This window comes from Oenanthe melanoleuca, chromosome 14 (genome assembly GCF_029582105.1).
Source record: "Oenanthe melanoleuca isolate GR-GAL-2019-014 chromosome 14, OMel1.0, whole genome shotgun sequence".
Taxonomy (NCBI): domain Eukaryota; kingdom Metazoa; phylum Chordata; class Aves; order Passeriformes; family Muscicapidae; genus Oenanthe; species Oenanthe melanoleuca.
The window spans coordinates 101,384-116,793 of record NC_079348.1 but is presented as its reverse complement, the minus strand read 5'-3'; the positions used below and the strand labels follow the sequence as shown (position 1 = coordinate 116,793).

General features: G+C 67.6%; 2 protein-coding genes across 2 annotated transcripts; both read right to left on the bottom strand.

The window, feature by feature from the left end:
• Nucleotides 1-134: 134 nt before the first annotated feature.
• Nucleotides 135-3,727, bottom strand: SPAG7 (sperm associated antigen 7). The gene is made up of 7 exons (XM_056503377.1): nucleotides 3,566-3,727; nucleotides 3,153-3,220; nucleotides 2,967-3,055; nucleotides 2,510-2,594; nucleotides 2,345-2,434; nucleotides 2,041-2,197; nucleotides 135-1,928 (listed from the first exon to the last, which is right to left on the bottom strand). The coding sequence occupies exons 1-7, from the start codon at nucleotides 3,654-3,656 to the stop codon at nucleotides 1,798-1,800; spliced, it is 711 nt and encodes a 236-aa protein (XP_056359352.1). The 5' UTR covers nucleotides 3,657-3,727; the 3' UTR covers nucleotides 135-1,797.
• Nucleotides 3,728-3,841: 114 nt separating this feature from the next.
• Nucleotides 3,842-15,369, bottom strand: CAMTA2 (calmodulin binding transcription activator 2). The gene is given in 23 exon segments (XM_056503376.1): nucleotides 3,842-4,148; nucleotides 4,368-4,442; nucleotides 4,527-4,669; nucleotides 5,983-6,054; nucleotides 6,146-6,350; nucleotides 6,507-6,736; nucleotides 6,808-6,977; nucleotides 7,583-7,817; nucleotides 8,124-8,202; nucleotides 8,677-8,885; nucleotides 8,984-9,108; nucleotides 9,331-9,456; nucleotides 9,535-9,661; nucleotides 9,742-10,445; nucleotides 11,170-11,212; nucleotides 11,214-11,311; nucleotides 11,683-11,851; nucleotides 12,825-12,896; nucleotides 13,377-13,512; nucleotides 13,586-13,653; nucleotides 13,793-13,896; nucleotides 13,977-14,057; nucleotides 15,261-15,369. Coding segments are annotated over 22 exon segments (3,285 nt in total). The 5' UTR covers nucleotides 14,008-14,057; nucleotides 15,261-15,369; the 3' UTR covers nucleotides 3,842-4,084.
• Nucleotides 15,370-15,410: the final 41 nt, after the last annotated feature.

The window sequence follows — 15,410 nt, the reverse complement described above, 5'->3', positions numbered from 1 at the left end:
GGGAGCTGGGAGGGGATCTGTGGAGTCCACGGCCAGGCTGGGACCCCCATGACCTCGGCCTTGACCCCTGGATCCCCCACCCCACAGCCCTTGTCCATCCAGAAGAGCGCAGAGATCCCAGATTCCCATGGGAATCTCACGGTCCAGGTGGATTTATTTACAGCCAGGGGTGTGGAGGAGCAGGGGGGATGCGGGGCTGGGGGGCCATGGGGGTGTGTGGGGCTCAGGGTTGTGGTGAAACACATCAGGAGTGTTGGGGACACGGAGGGTCCCAGGGCAGGCGGTGACAGGTCCCCAGGACGGGGCTGGGTTTTGGGGTCACATCACGAATTTGTGGGAATTGGGGAAAAGTGCTGGGGCAGCGGGGGACGGGTGGGAAAGGCAGGAGGTGCAGGGGGAGCACCGGGGTCCATCTGCCCTTGGCAGTTTGGACAGGGGTGGTCTTGGACGTCCAGGTCCCCTTGGCCAAGGGCCAGCACTGAGTGTGTCCATGAATGGGGTCCCTGTGGTCCCTGGATGGGATTTGGGGTATCAGGAGGAATTTGGGGCCTGGACACCCCAGGTGGGTCTCAGGTGGGGTGGGAGGTTGGGGGGATTTGTGCCCAACTCTGAGTGCAGCCCTTGGGAAGGCCAGGAGCCTGGACGAGGTGGCCATCGGGATGGAGAGTAAATACAACCTGGACTTCAAATCCCTCCCTGGATCCTCAGCACTGGGGACCAGCTCTACCACAGCTTCATCAAGGACTACCCCAGTGAGCACTGGGAGGTACTCTGATGGAACTGGGAGGCACTGGGAGGTACTGCAGGGCACTGGGATGAAGTGGAGCAGGCTGGGGGGTAACTGGGAGGCACTGGGAAGGCAGCTGGGCACTGACAGCTCATACAGGGCTGTGCCCAGGGTGGGCACTGCCATTCTCCCACACTGCCAGGTGACTGGTGCACTCCAGTTCATACTGGTGGCTGTTTCCCCATGCTGGTGTCTGCTGAGGGCGACTGTGAGGGCTGGCAGTGGTTCCTGACACGGGTGGACATTGGGTGGTGGCGATGGCCGGGCAGTGACCAACCCCAAGCACGTGGGCAGGCAGCTCCTGCTCCAGGTGAACCAGATGGGATCTGTCACCGAGTTCATCCAGGTGTGAGTCCTCCAAATCCTCCTGCAGCTCCCCAGCACTGAGCCCAGTGCAGGTGTGGTCCTCCTGTGACCCACCCCACCCTTGAAAATCCCAGTGTGACCCCCTGGTTACAGAGCCCACCCAGGTGTGAGTGCAGGGCAAATCCCCCACAGCTTAGGCCATCAAGGTGTGACTGCACAAAACCACACAAACTCTCATGGAAATCCCAGCCACTGAATCCATCCAGGCTGAGTGAGCAAACCCTGCTGCAAATCTCTGAGAAAGCCCCTGAGTCAGGGCGTCCGCCTCAGTGTGAGTGCGTGGGCAAACCCTCCTGCAAACTCCTGGGAAAGGCCTCGTGCAAACACAGAACTGCCTCATGCTCACCTCCCTCATCGCCACAGCCATCCAGTGCATGGAAACCTCCTGCAAGCTCACTGATCCCAGAGCCACAGCTGCCTTCCGAGGGGTTCCCCCCACCCCCACGGATTTTGTGAACCACCAGGAGCTCCTGACTCATGCTCTGTTTGGGGAGTGGGACACGCGCACACGCACGACCTGCACCCCTGAAAGAGACACAGGGACCAGGCGAGGAGATGAGCTCCTTTATCACCCCCTCCGTGTGTCCCTGCCGCCCTCCCCCTGCTGTTAAATACCCCCGGGGGGCTCACCCCCCACCCCCCTATCACGCACAGGATCCCCCAGGGCCTCCCCCGGCCCCACCCTCGTCCTCCGCCTGCCGCAGCCGCTTCTTGGCCCGGATCTCGTTCATGGCCTCCTCGATGGAGCGCGTGTCCCGCTTGTTGGCCACTGGCACTGGGGGAGCAGAGCAGAGATCCAGGTGGATTAACCCCTTCAGGGACCCCACAGACCTTCCAGGCAAGGGACCCAGGAGACCCCAGGGACCACCGTGGGGCCTCGTGCTCACCGCAGCCGTACGCCTTGTTGGCCTCCATGGTGCGGGCGGCGGCTTTGGCGGCGTCGGAGCCGATCAGGTGCCGATATTTGTCTTTGTAGTCGTTGGGGGGGCCCGGGGGGGCGGGGCCGCGCTCAAGCTCCGCCTCCTCCTGCTGCGCGGCCAGCTCCTGCAGGTGAGGAGTCAGCAACAAGCCCCGCCCACAGCGCCCCACCCACCGGGGCACCGCCTGTGCCACACCCACGTGGCCACGCCCTGCTGAGCCCCGGCCGCATCTCAATTAAACCCCGCCCCGCGCCCACTAAGCCCCGCCTACCCGGAGGCGCCGCCGCTCCTCAGCTCGGGCCGGGTCCCACTCCTCCCCACGCCGGTACGCCTCCAGCTCCTCGTCGGACGGCGCGAACTCCTGGGGACAGCGGTGTCACCCTGTGTTCCCTCAGCTCCCTCTGTGCCCCCCACGGCGTCTCCTGCCACCCCTCACCTTCTTGAACACCATTACATAGCGACTGTCCTCATCGTCTCCGAAGGAGAAAGACGTCAGGCCGGCCACCTCCGCCACATCGTGCCTGGGAGGACACGGAGCTGCTGGCCCTGGGGCTCCCCAGTGTCCCCCACGGAGCTGCTGGCCCTGGGGCTCCCCAGTGTCCCCCTGGGAGCTGCTGGCCCTGGGGCTCCCCAGTGTTCCCAGTGGGGTCCCTTTCCTCCCCATGAGGGTCCCCAGCTGCCCCAGGCAGTGCCTCCAGTGTCCAACCCAGCATCTGCAGTACTGCCCCTCAGTGCAGCCATCACACCCTCAGTGTTCCCAGTATCCTCTCAAGTGCCCTCCCGTTGCCATGTCCCTCCCCCAGCGTCCCCGGTGTTTATCCAGGTGCTCTCAGTACCACCAGTGTCCCCACTGCCCCCCAGTGCCCTCTCAGCGTGCCCAGGGCCCCACTCACAGGATGCTCCTCTCAATCTTGTTCATAGGCTGGAACCGGCGCCGGGGCTCCCCGGTGGCCTGGATGAACTGGGAGACCTCTTGCTCCATCTGGGGACACACGGGCAGGTCGGGCAGGCCCAGAAATTTGTGAGAACCCCTGGGGAGTTGTCCCAAAATGCCCAGTGATGCCCGTCCCTCCACTCACCCTTTTTCTGAACTCGACCTTCTGGCGCTTGTCTTGCTCCTGCAACTTCTTCATGCGAGCAGCTTGTTCTGGAGGGGACAGCGAGGGTCAGGTTGGCGGTGACCCCCCAAAAACCCTCCAGGGGGACGGGGCCAGCACCATCTCCGGGGCGTGTCTCAACGGGGCATGGGCGGGGTAAAGAGCGGGGGCGGGGCCAGGCAGCCCCCCACTGTCAATCAGGAGAACGAGCGCGTGCCCGGGGCGCAGGGGGCGGAGCCGGCAGCCCGAGGGGGCGGGGCCTCCCGTGAGGGCTGGAGCTGGGGGTTGGTGGGGGGGGGTTTGAGGGCGAAGGGCCGGGACGCGCCGCTCCCCGCCGCGCCCGCTCGGTGCCGCCGCGCCCTCGGTGCCTCCGCGCCCTCCCCGGCCCTGCTGACCCCGCGCCCGGCGCCGCGTCTCGCCATCGGCTGCGGCGGGAGGCCGCTCCATGGAACTCAGGATGGAGCCCAGCAGGTCCAGCTCCGCCATCTTGCGACGGGGCGATGCGTGACGCCGCGCGAGGGCCACGTCCCCCGCGTCTGCGTCATCGCGTCGCGGACGTAGCAGGGCGGGGCCAATAGGGCGGAGGGGGCGTGGCCTGGCCTTTAAAGGGCGCGTCCCCCAGCGATGTCCCCGCAGTGTCCCCGCACACAAACACACGCACGCACCGCGTCTCTTATTCCCGCTTCCTCGTTTTTAATGGAACTTTGTACAAAGAGCCCACGCGGGGCGGGGGAGAGTGGGGCATGCGGGGGAGGGCGGTGGGGGCGGTCCAGGGGCGAGCGGGGAGGGGGCACGGGGCGTCTGTTCCCCCTCCTTGCCCTCCCCACGAGCCCTGCAGGGGACCCCAGACACACAGAACCGCCTGGGGGACAGGGAGGGGAACCCCCCCCGTGCCTGGGACCCCCGTGGGGGGATCACGAAGCCAGGCCCCGCGTCTGTAAACTGTCCACCTCCTTGTTCTGCTTTAGCTCCTCCATCCTGGGTGAGGGAACACGAATCGGGGAGCAGAGAGGGGGGGTGTCAGGCTCTGCTGAGACTCTGCACCCACGGTGTCACCCGTGTCCACCCACCCCCGTGTGACGCAGCCCGGCCTCAGCCCGTGTCCCTGCGGTGCCCAGACGCAGTCCGCGTCCCCGTTTCCCCTCGCCGTGTCCCACCCAGTCCCCGCCACACCCCCTCCGTCCCTCGTCCCCGTACCGGTGGCGGCAGCGCCGCAGGAACCTCATGATCTTCCGCGCCGCCTGGTCCTGCTTGAGGGTGAGGAAGGTGCTCCTGGGGGGAACGGAGGGGAGGGTGAGGACGCTGCCGTCCCCAGCGCCCCATGTCCCCAGCGTCCCCCCGCGGCCCTGGCCACACCGGTGCTGGCGCAGGCTGCGGAAGCGCTGCTGGATGAGCACGGCCGCGCGCCGGCGCCGCTGGAACCGCTTCTGCTCCGCGTAGCTCCGGAACTTGCTCTGGATCAGGATGGCGGCCTGCGTCATCCGCTGGAACAGGGCGAACTGGGGGGGACAGGGGGGCAGCGGGGTCACAGCGCGCTCCAACGGGGACCCCAGTGTCACACCAGTGTCACAGCACCCTCCAATGGGACCCCAGTGTCACACCAGTGTCACACCGGTGTCACAGCACCCTCCAATGGGGACCCCAGTGTCACACCAGTGTCACACCAGTGTCACACCGGTGTCACAGCACCCTCCAATGGGGACCCCAATGTCACACTAGTGTCACACCGGTGTCACAGCACCCGCCAGCAGGGACCCCAATGGGGACCCCAGTGTCACAGCAGTGTCACAGCACGCTCCAGTGGGGACCCCAGTGTCACACCAGTGTCACACCAGTGTCACAGCACCCTCCAATGGGGACCCCAGTGTCACACCAGTGTCACACCGGTGTCACAGCACCCGCCAGCAGGGACCCCAATGGGGACCCCAGTGTCACAACAGGGACCCCAGTGTCACCCCAGTGTCACAGCACCCTCCAATGGGGACCCCAGTGTCACACCAGTGTCACACCAGTGTCACACCAGTGTCACAGCACCCGCTAGCAGGGACCCCAATGGGGACCCCAGTATCACATCAGTGTCACAGCAGTGTCACAGCACCCTCCAATGAGGACCCCAGTGTCACACCAGTGTCACAGCACCCTCCAATGGGGACCCCAGCGTCACACCAGTGTCACACCAGTGTCACACCGGTGTCACAGCACCCGCCAGCAGGGACCCCAATGGCACTCCAGTATCACACCAGTCTCACAGCACGCTCCAGTGGGGACACCAGTGTCACACCAGTGTCACACCAGTGTCACAGCACCCTCCAATGGGGACCCCAGTGTCACACCAGTGTCACAGCACCCTCCAGCAGGGACCCCAACGGCACCCCACTGTCACAACAGGGACCCCAGTGTCACCACAGTGTCACAACAGGAACCTCAGTGTCACCCCAGTGTCACAACAGGAACCCCAACAGCACCTCAGTGTCACAGCATCCTCCAACGGGGACCCCAATGGCACCCCAGTGTCACAGCACCCCTGTGACAACCACTGGAAGAGGGTGAACTGAGGAACGGGGGGCACCCCAAATCCACCCCAACATCCCAGCATCCTCAAGCAAGGACCCCCCCACGGCATCCAGAGCCCTCAAAACAGTCCCAAAAATCTGCGTGCCCCCCCAACACTCCCCAGGGGTGCCCTGTTACCTTCAGAGCGATCCAGGTCAGCTTGTGGGGCAGAGAGAAAGGGTTTAGGGGGGTCTGGGGTGCCCAGGGGGTGCCCAGGAGGGGCCCACGGGGGGTTTTGGGGCCCCCCACACCTTGGTACCTGCTTGTACTTGCGGTAGCAGCGCTGGATGACGGCAGCGGCCAGCTCCTGCTGCTCCTTCAGCCTGCGGCCCTGGGGGCAGCCGGGGGGTCAGCAGAGGCGGGGGGGCCCCCCGGGGGGGGTTCTGGGGGGTTCTGAGGTGCAGGGAGCAGGGGCTACGCACCCGGTACTTGCGGAACGCGCCCTGCACGAGGCGCGCGGCCTCGTAGAGCTCGCGCTGCTCCTGGTCGCTGAGGGTCAGCAGGGCCACGGCGCCGCCCTCGCCCCGCGCCCCCCCGGACGCGTTCAGGAACTCGGCCCAGCCTGCGGCCGAAGGGGGGGGCGGCCGCTCGGGGACCCCCGGGGACCCCCGCGAGGCCAGCTCGGCTCTGGGGACACAGGGGACGCAGCGGGGTCAGGGGGCGAGGGCGGGCAGCCCCCGAGGGGATGGGGGGCACCCGGGACATCCCGGGGTGCTGCTGGGTGTGAGTGACCCCCCCCAGGGATCTGAGGTGCCCCCGGACACCCCCCGAGCCCAGCAGTACCTGTGGGGAGGCGCGGGGGGACGGTCCACGCTCTCCAGGTACGTGGCCAGCCAGGCCATGGCGGCGCCCAGCCCTGCTGGCCCGGCTGGCCCCGCTGTCCCTGCGGCCCCCCCTGCTGCTCCCAGTGCTCCCAGTGCTCCCAGTGCCCCCGTTGGCCCCCCCGGTGCCTCCTGCTTGATGCGCTCGGGGGTTGCCTCGATGATCTGTCGCGCCAGTGTCACCACCTCGGCCTGGGGACGGGGGATTTTGAGACTCACCTGCACCGAGGGTGTCCCCAGCCCCGGCTGTCCCCCGCCCTTACCTGCAGGGCATCGCAGGGTGGGGCCAGGGCATCCTCAGGGGGGCTGGGGGGCACTGCCACCCCCCAGCTCTCATCCTCAGAGGGACCAGGGGGGCCGGGGGGCAGCGGGACAGAGCCAGGACCGTCCGAGAGCCCTGACGGGGACGACAGGCTGCTGGCTGTGCTCAGCCCTGGGGACAAGGGGGACACGGCAGGGGGGTTAGAGACCCCCCGAGGGGAAGGGGGGACATGCAGGGCATGGCAAGGGGACAGGGGACACCACGGGGACAGAAAGATGTATGGAAGGACAGGGGACATGTGGGGGACATATGGGGGACACAGCAGGGAAAGGCTGGAGGGGACCAGAGCACACGAAAGGGAACAGGAAGGGGATATGGTGGCAGTGTCAGCGCTCAGAGGCAGCAAGGGGACAGTGACAACGGCCACAGAAGGGTGGTGGTGGCCAGGAGCCCGGGACAGGATACAGGGACAGCTGGACACAAAGACAGCAGGACAGAGGAACAGGAGCACACAGGGACAGCAGGACAGAGGAACAGCAGTATTCAGGGACAGCAGGACAGAGGGACAGGACGACACAGGGGCAGCAAGACACAGGGACAACAGGACACAGGGACAGCAGGACACAGGGACAGTACGACAGAGGGACAGCAGGACACAGGGGCAGCAGGACACAGGGGCAGCAGGACACGGGGACAGCAGGACACAAGGACAGCAGGACACAGGGACACCAGGACACAGGGACAGCACAGGGAGGCACGAGGCGCCAGGGCTGTACCTGTGTCGGGGCTGGCGGAGAGCGGCGAGGGGACGCGCAGGCCGGGCAGGTGACAGCGCGGGGACACGGGCGCCACCTGCAGCTCCTCCAGGCGCGTGGCCAGCGCCAGGTGGCCGCGGGCACGCGCCAGGGCCAGCGGCAGCCGCCCCAGGCTGTCGGGGACGGCCAGCGCCCGCCGGTCCCAGCGGCACAGCCGCTCCGCCGCCTCCCGGTGCCCCAGGGCGCACGCCCACATCTGGGGACACGGAGCCACGGGCAGCAGCGTGTCTCCAAGGTGTCCCCGGGCCCGAGACGCCGTCCCTGGGATCCCCTCATGCCTGCCCAACACACCGCCCTGAGCCCCGTCCCCGTGGTGCTGCTGCACTCCCAGCCCTGCCACCATGTCCCCGCTGCCACCACCGTGTCCCCACTGCCACCACCGTGTCCCCACCGCCACCACCGTGTCCCCGCCGCCACCACTGTGTCCCCGCTGCCACCACCGTGTCCCTGCTGCCACCACAAGGTCTCCACTGCCACCACTGTGTCCCCAGCGTCCCCTTACCAGGGGGGTGCAGGAGAAGTGGTCCACGTTCAGGGGGTCGATCTCCTGCTCCAGCTCCAGGCTGTCAACTGCCAGCGCCCTGCAGGGGCAGGAAGGGACACAGGGTGACACAAGGTGACACAGGGTGACACACCCCCTCGGGAACACAGCCTGGAGAGGGACACCTCCACTCAGGCACATTGCTTGGGGGAATGCTTCTTACCCACCCCATCTCATGCCAGTCCATGTCTCCAGCCAACCCCTGTCCCCAGGTGGCCCCCAGGTGCTCCCCAAGTGTCCCCAGGTGTCCCCAAGGTGTTCCCCAGGTGTCCCCAGGTATCCCCCAGGTGTCCCCAGGTGTCCCCAGGTATCCCCCAGGTGTCCCCCGGTGTCCCCAAGGTGTTCCCCAGGTGTCCCCCAGGTGTCCCCAAGGTGTTCCCCAGGTGTCCCCAGGTATCCCCCAGGTGTCCCCCGGTGCCCCCAAGGTGTTCCCCAGGTATCCCCCAGGTGTCCCCAAGGTGTCCCCAGGTGTCCCCAAGGTGTCCCCAAGGTGTCCCCAGGTGTCCCCGCTCACCGCCAGCGCCGCAGAGCCTCCACCAGGCCGGCATAGCCCTGGGCGGCCGCCAGGTGCAGCAGCGTCATGCCGCGGAACGTCGCCCCGTGCGCCAGCAGCGAGGTCCCCGATGTCCCCGATGTCCCCAGCGCCGTCCCCGGCCAGCCCGGCCGCGCCATCATGGCCTCGCAGATGGCCACCACCCGCGCCTCGAAGGATTGCCCCGGGCCCTGAAGGGGACATGGGGACATCAGGGGACACCAGGACGTGAGCGCACACCGGGATGTTGAGGGGCCACGCGGTGACACGCGGTGTGTGGGGCCCTCACCTGCTCAGGGGGGGTCTCGGAGGGGTCCCCCTGCGAGGGAGGCAGCGGCGCCGGGGGGGGCAGAGCCCCCAGCCGCGCCTCCAGCTGCTCCAGGCGCTCCAGGATGGACAGACGGAACTGGGCCTCTGGGACAGGGGGACGTGGGCGTGAGGGCGGCGCCCCGGCAGCCAGAGCCCCCCCAGACAGCGCCAGCCCCACCCCGGACACCCCGATCCCCAACAGCGTCACCCCACGGGGAGAGGGACGGCTTTGGGGTCGCCATAACCGTGTCCGGGTGCCACCCCCCAGGCCATGAGCTGCTCCGCAAGGTCCCGTTCCCGGGGCGCGTTCCGGGGGTCCCCACTCACCGTCCAGCGCCAGCCAGTCCAGCTGCGCCCGCGCCGCCCCCCGCGCCCGGTACTCGAACGGGGCCGCGGCCGAGAGCAGCCGCGGGGGACAGGCCACGCGCAGGGCGGCCACTCCGGCCTCGTGGGCTGCGGGGGGACACACGAGGGGGTCAGCAGTGCGGGGAGGGGGCACGCACACCGGGAGCCCGGCCCGGGGACACTCACGGGGGCAGTAGCAGCGCAGCACGCCCGGCTGCACCAGCGCGGCCGGAACCGAAGTGCGGTCGAACAGGCAGCAGTACGCGGCACCGGGATCCGCCCACGGGCCGGTGATCAGCACCTTCACCCCGCCCTGGGGGGGGGACACACACATGGGGGGCGATGCAGACCCCCGGGAGGGCGAGGAGTGGGGACAGCCCCCCAAAAACTCACCTCAGGGTACGACCACTCCGGGGAGAAATCGGTGATGGCCACGGGGGGGTCGCTGGGGGGGCCCGAGGGGGAAGGGGGCAGGTGGGGGGTGTGGGGGGGGTCCCGCGGGACCCCCGAGTCCCCCCCCAGCAGCTCGGGGAAGGGCAGGGGGAAGGGGGGCGGCTGGGGCGTGGGGGCAGCGCTGAGGTCGCACAGGGGGTCCTGGGGAGCTGCGCCCTGCTTTCCCTGCTCTTCCTCCTCCTCCTCCTCCTCCCGGTCTGGGGGCGTGCCCGGGGGCGGCGGGGGCGCCCCGGGGGGAGCCTCGGCCTCGCAGCCGTAGGTCTGCCCGCGGCGGGGGCTGTTGAGGAAGCAGTCGGGGTCGAAGGCGGCCGGGGGCGGCGGCGCGGTGGGGCAGGTGCCCTCGGGGGTCACCAGGTGCTGGCTGGGGGTCAGCCCCAGCGGCTGCTCGGGCCCCCCCGGCGCCGCCCCCCCGCCCAAACTGGCCACCAGCAGCAGCGGCAGCCCCGCCGCCGGGGGGAACGGGGGCGCTCGGGGCCCCTCGGGGGGCGCAGCGACCCCCCCCAGCCCCGGCGAGGGCTGCGTGGTGTCCGGGGAGGAGGGGGCGGCTTTGGGGGCGTCTCCCGGCGCGTCCCCCCCGCCGCCCCGCTCCACTTTGGGGGAGATGATGCGGTGCTTGGTGCTGCCGCACTTGTGGCCGGGAGCGCCTGTAGGAGGGGGCGAGGAGGGGGCGTTAGGAGGGTCTGGGGGCTGCAGGAGGGGTCCCGAGGGGAATTTGGGAAGGTTCCTAAAGAGATTCGGGGTGTTCCGAGAGTGCTCGCGGTGACCAGAGGTGTCCCGAGGTTCAAAGGAGAGTTGGGGGTCCCAGGGGGGTTCTGAGGGGTTCCCAGGGGGTTCAGGGTGTGGCAGAAAGTTTGGGGGGGATGCCAGGGAGGGTTCAGGGCTGGAGGGGATCCCCAGAAGGGTTGGGGAAGGTCCCAGGAGAATGGGAGTCCCAGTGGGGTCCCCAAGGGTTCGGGAGGTTCCCCAGAGGTTCGGGGGGGTTCCCCAGGAGTTCGGGGGGGTTCCCCAAGGGTTCGGGAGATTCCCCAGAGGTTCGGGGGGGTTCCCCAAGGGTTCGGGGGGGTTCCCCAGGGGTTCGGGGGGGTTCCCCAGGAGTTCGGGAGGTTCCCCAGAGGTTCGGGGGGGTTCCCCAGGGGTTCGGGAGGTTCCTCAGGGGTTCGGAGGTTTCGGGGAGGTTCCCCAGAGGTTCAGGAGGTTCCCCAGGGGTTCGGGAGGTTCCCCAGGAGTTCGGGGGGGTTCCCCAGGGGTTCGGGAGGCTCCCCAGGGGTTGGGGAGGTTCCCCAGGGGTTCGGAGGTTTCGGGGAGGTTCCCCAGGGGTTTGAGGGGGTCCCCAGGGGTTCAGGGGGGTTCGGGGGGGTTCTGTCTCACCCAGCCCCCCGGCGCACAGGCAGGCGTGGGTGCGGGGGGGGCAGCCGCGCCTGGTGCCGCTCCAGGACGTGCTGCACCAGCTGCTCCAGGGACAGCCCGGGGGGAGCCCCCCCGTTCCCACAGCCCCACTTCACCCCGTGGACTGCGGGACAGGGGGGGAGAACCCCTCAGCGAGGGGGCTGTGCCGTGCACTCCCTATCCAGCCCCCCCCCAAAACCACCACACACACCCCCCACACACCCCGCTACATCCTGCAGGAAAGCAAGAACAAAAATTTAAGCACGGAGTTTGGTGTGATCTCTCCAAAAAAGCCTCACTCTGCCCCAGAACTACCTCATCCCACAGGAAAAGGGAGGCAGAACCCCACGAGGGGGGTTTGGGGGCATCCTTTACCCTGCAGCCTTTGAGAAAGGGAACCACAAACCCATCCAAAACGGGATTTAGGGCGTCTCTTCCCCCCTCCACGGGCAAAAACCCCCCCAGGGAAAGGCTGTGGGACCACTCCCCACTCACACATGGGGCGCAGCTGAGCCACCAGCTCCTCCTGCGACCACTTGAGCCACTCGCGGGGGTCGGCGGCGGCGGCGCAGAGGGGGGGGCTGCAGAGCGGGGGGGCGCAGGGCCGGCCGCACTCCTCCATGGCCGGCACGTTCAGGTAGTGCACCAGCACGATGTCGGGGTTCTGGGGGCACAGGGAGTGAATCAGGGCAGTGTCGGGGTTCTGGGGGGCACAGAGGGGTTCAGGTAGTGCACCAGCACGATGTCGGGGTTCTGGGGGGCACAGGGAGTGAATCAGGACAGTTTCGGGGTTCTGGGGGGCACAGAGGGGTTCAGGGAGTGAACCAGGGAGATATTGGGGTTCTGGGGGGCACAGAGGGGTTCAGGGAGTGAATCAGGGCAGTGTCGGGGTTCTGGGGGCACAGAGGGGTTCAGGGAGTGAATCAGGGAGATATTGGGGTTCTGGGGGGCACAGAGGGGTTCAGGGAGTGAATCAGGGCAATGTCGGGGTTCTGGGGGCACAGAGGGGTTCAGGGAGTGAATCAGGGAGATATTGGGGTTCTGGGGGGCACAGAGGAGTTCAGCATGATGTTGGGGTTCAGGGAGCACACAGACCAGTTCTGGGGAGCGGTTGGGGCTCTGGGGGTTCAGGGGGCACACAGAGCGGTTCTGGGGGGGCTCTGGGGGGTTCTGGGTCACACAGAGCAGTTCTGGGGGGGCACTGGGGGCTCTGGGGGGTTCTGAGGCACACAGAGCAGTTCTGGGGGCTCTGGGGGCACACAAAGCGGTTCTGGGTAGGGGTCAGGGCTCTGGGGGGTTCTGGGTCACACAGAGCAGCTCTGGGGGGGCTCTGGGGGTCTCTGGGGGGTTCTGGGTCACACAGAGCAGCTCTGGGGGGCTCTGGGGGGTTCTGGGTCACACAGAGCAGCTCTGGAGGGGCTCTGGGGGGCTCTGGGGGGTTCTGGGTCACACAGAGCAGCTCTGGGGGGGCTCTGGGGGGTTCTGGGTCACACAGAGCAGCTCTGGGGGGCTCTGGGGGTTCAGGGGCACACAGAGCAGCTCTGGGGGGGGCTCTGGGGGGCTCTGGGGGTTCAGGGGCACACAGAGCAGCTCTGGGGGGGCTCTGGGGGCTCTGGGGGTCCCGCTGCCCCCGTTACCTGCAGCAGCCAGTAGCAGCGGCGGTGGAAGGTGGGGACGATGGACGAGTGCACGTAGCAGCCGTAGAGGCACTGGGGGGGGACAGCACGGACTGGGGGACCCTGCCATGGACTGGGGGACCCTGCCACCTCCATGCAGCTTTTGGGGGCTCCCCACATCCCCTGGAAGCCTCATGTCCAAGTGTGGGGCACCCCACACTGTCACCTGCCTGGCTGGAGGAGCCTGACACCCCCAAACTGCCCCCTTCGGGGTCCAAATCACCCCCTGGCGGCCCTGACACCCCCAAACTCCATTTTGCCCAAACCACCAAGCAGGGAGCTCCCAGCACCCCTAAACACACAGCTGGGGATCCTGTGCCACCTAGACCACCCAGCACACCAAAACTGTCCCTTGGGGGCACCGAGGACCCCCCCGACCCCCCTCCACGGGTGTCCCGACACCCCCAAACTGCTCCCTGTGCATTCCCTCTCCCATCTCCTGCAGTTTTATGGAAAGGGGTGCATTTGTGGGGAGGGGGGGGCTGTGTTTCAGGGCCCCCCCCCGCCTCCTACCTCCACCCCCTGCACCTTCAGCTTCATGTGGTCCTCGCGCGTCGTTTTCCCATCCTTGCGCTTCTTCCAGCAGTACCCGTCCTTGCGGTACTTGACCTTCTTCCGGTTGTACAGGATCACCGACCCGTTCTGCGGCCTGGACACGGGGTCAGGGGGCCCCCGGGACCCCCCCCCGGGCACCCCAGCCCCCCCCTCCGAGCCCCCCCCACCTGGTTTTTGGGGAGCACGAGAGCCACTCGTCGTGTTTCTCAAAGGTGATGAGGTACGAGGCGATTTCCTGGGGGGGGGGACAGGCGGCCCGTTGGTGTCCCCTGTGCCCCCCAAACCCTGCCCCCAACCCCTCCCGTGTCCCTTTAACCTCCTTCCCCCGTCCCCAGATCCCCTCCCGCGAGCCCCGCCCCGTCCCCCCTCCCCACCTCGTTGGTGTTCCAGCGCAGCTGCTCCTTGGGGAGGACGGGACATTTGGGCAAACACTCCACCAGCTTCCGCGGCAGGAAAACCTTCAGGTGGCTCCTCTCTGCTGCCAGGGGGAGGCCTCGGTGTCCCCTCGGTGTCCCCTCGGTGTCCCCAGCCCCCGCCCTGCAGCCCCCTCCCCTTTACCTGAGACCTCGGGGTGCTCCTTGCTGCTCATGGCGGGGCGAGCGTGGGGCCCTCAGGGCTCCCCTCGGGAAGGGCTGGAGCCTGCAGGGATCCCCCAAAACCGGGAGATGGGGCGGGGAGACAACGGGATGACGTGGGGGGGACACGGGACCAGGGACCCCTCACCATCCTCGGCATCTTTATTTATTACACTCGGTGCCTCTGCCCTGTATCCCCCACATCCCTGCCCCATAACCACACGTCTCTGCCCTATAACCACACGTCCCTGCCCTATCACACCCCACATCTCTGCCCTGTATCCCCCACATCCCTGCCCCATCACACCCCACATCTCTGCCCTGTATCCCCCACATCTCTGCCCTGTATCCCCCACATCCCTGCCCCATCACACCCCATATCTCTGCCCTGTATCCCCACATCCCTGCCCCATCACACCCCACATCTCTGCCCTATAACCACACATCCCTGCCCCAACACACCCCACATCTCTGCCCTATAACCACACACATCCCTGCCCCAACACACCCCACATCTATGCCCTATAACCACACGTCTCTGCCCTATCACACCCCACATCTCTGCCCTATAACACCACACGTCCCTGCCCTATCACACCCCATATCTCTGCCCTGTATCCCCACATCCCTGCCCCAACACACCCCACATCTATGCCCTATAACCACACGTCTCTGCCCTATCACACCCCACATCTCTGCCCTATAACCACACGTCCCTGCCCTATCACACCCCATATCTCTGCCCTGTATCCCCCACATCCCTGCCCCAACACACCCCACATCTATGCCCTATAACCACACGTCTCTGCCCTATAACCACACGTCCCTGCCCTATCACACCCCACATCTCTGCCCTGTATCCCCCACATCTCTGCCCTATAACCACACATCCCTGCCCCATCACACCCCACATCTCTGCCCTATAACCACACACACCCTGCTCCTTGCACCCCACATCTCTGCCCTATAACCACACACGCCCTGCTCCTTGCACCCCACGTCCTGCCCTATTTCCCCTCCATATCTCTACCCTATAATCCCACACTCCCAGCTCATCACACCCCACGTCCTGCCCTATTGCCCCTCCATATCTCTGCCCTGTCACCCCACACACCCCGCCCGCCGCACCCCACATCCCCACCCTACACCCCTCCCACCCCGCCCCACCGCAGCCCCACACGCCCGCCCAATGACACCCCCTCATCCCCGCCCCCCCAGCTCCCCCCGTCCCCGCCCTCCGCCCCGCCCCGGCCCCCCCCGGCCCCACCTGGTGCCTCAGGGCCGCCGCCGTCGCCGCCCCCGCCCCCGCCGCCCGCCGCCATCTTCCCGCCCGCCGGGGCCAGCGCCGACAGCGCCGCCGGCGCGTGACGTCAGCGCGCAGGGGGGCGGAGCGCGCCGCCGGGGGTGGGCGTGGCCA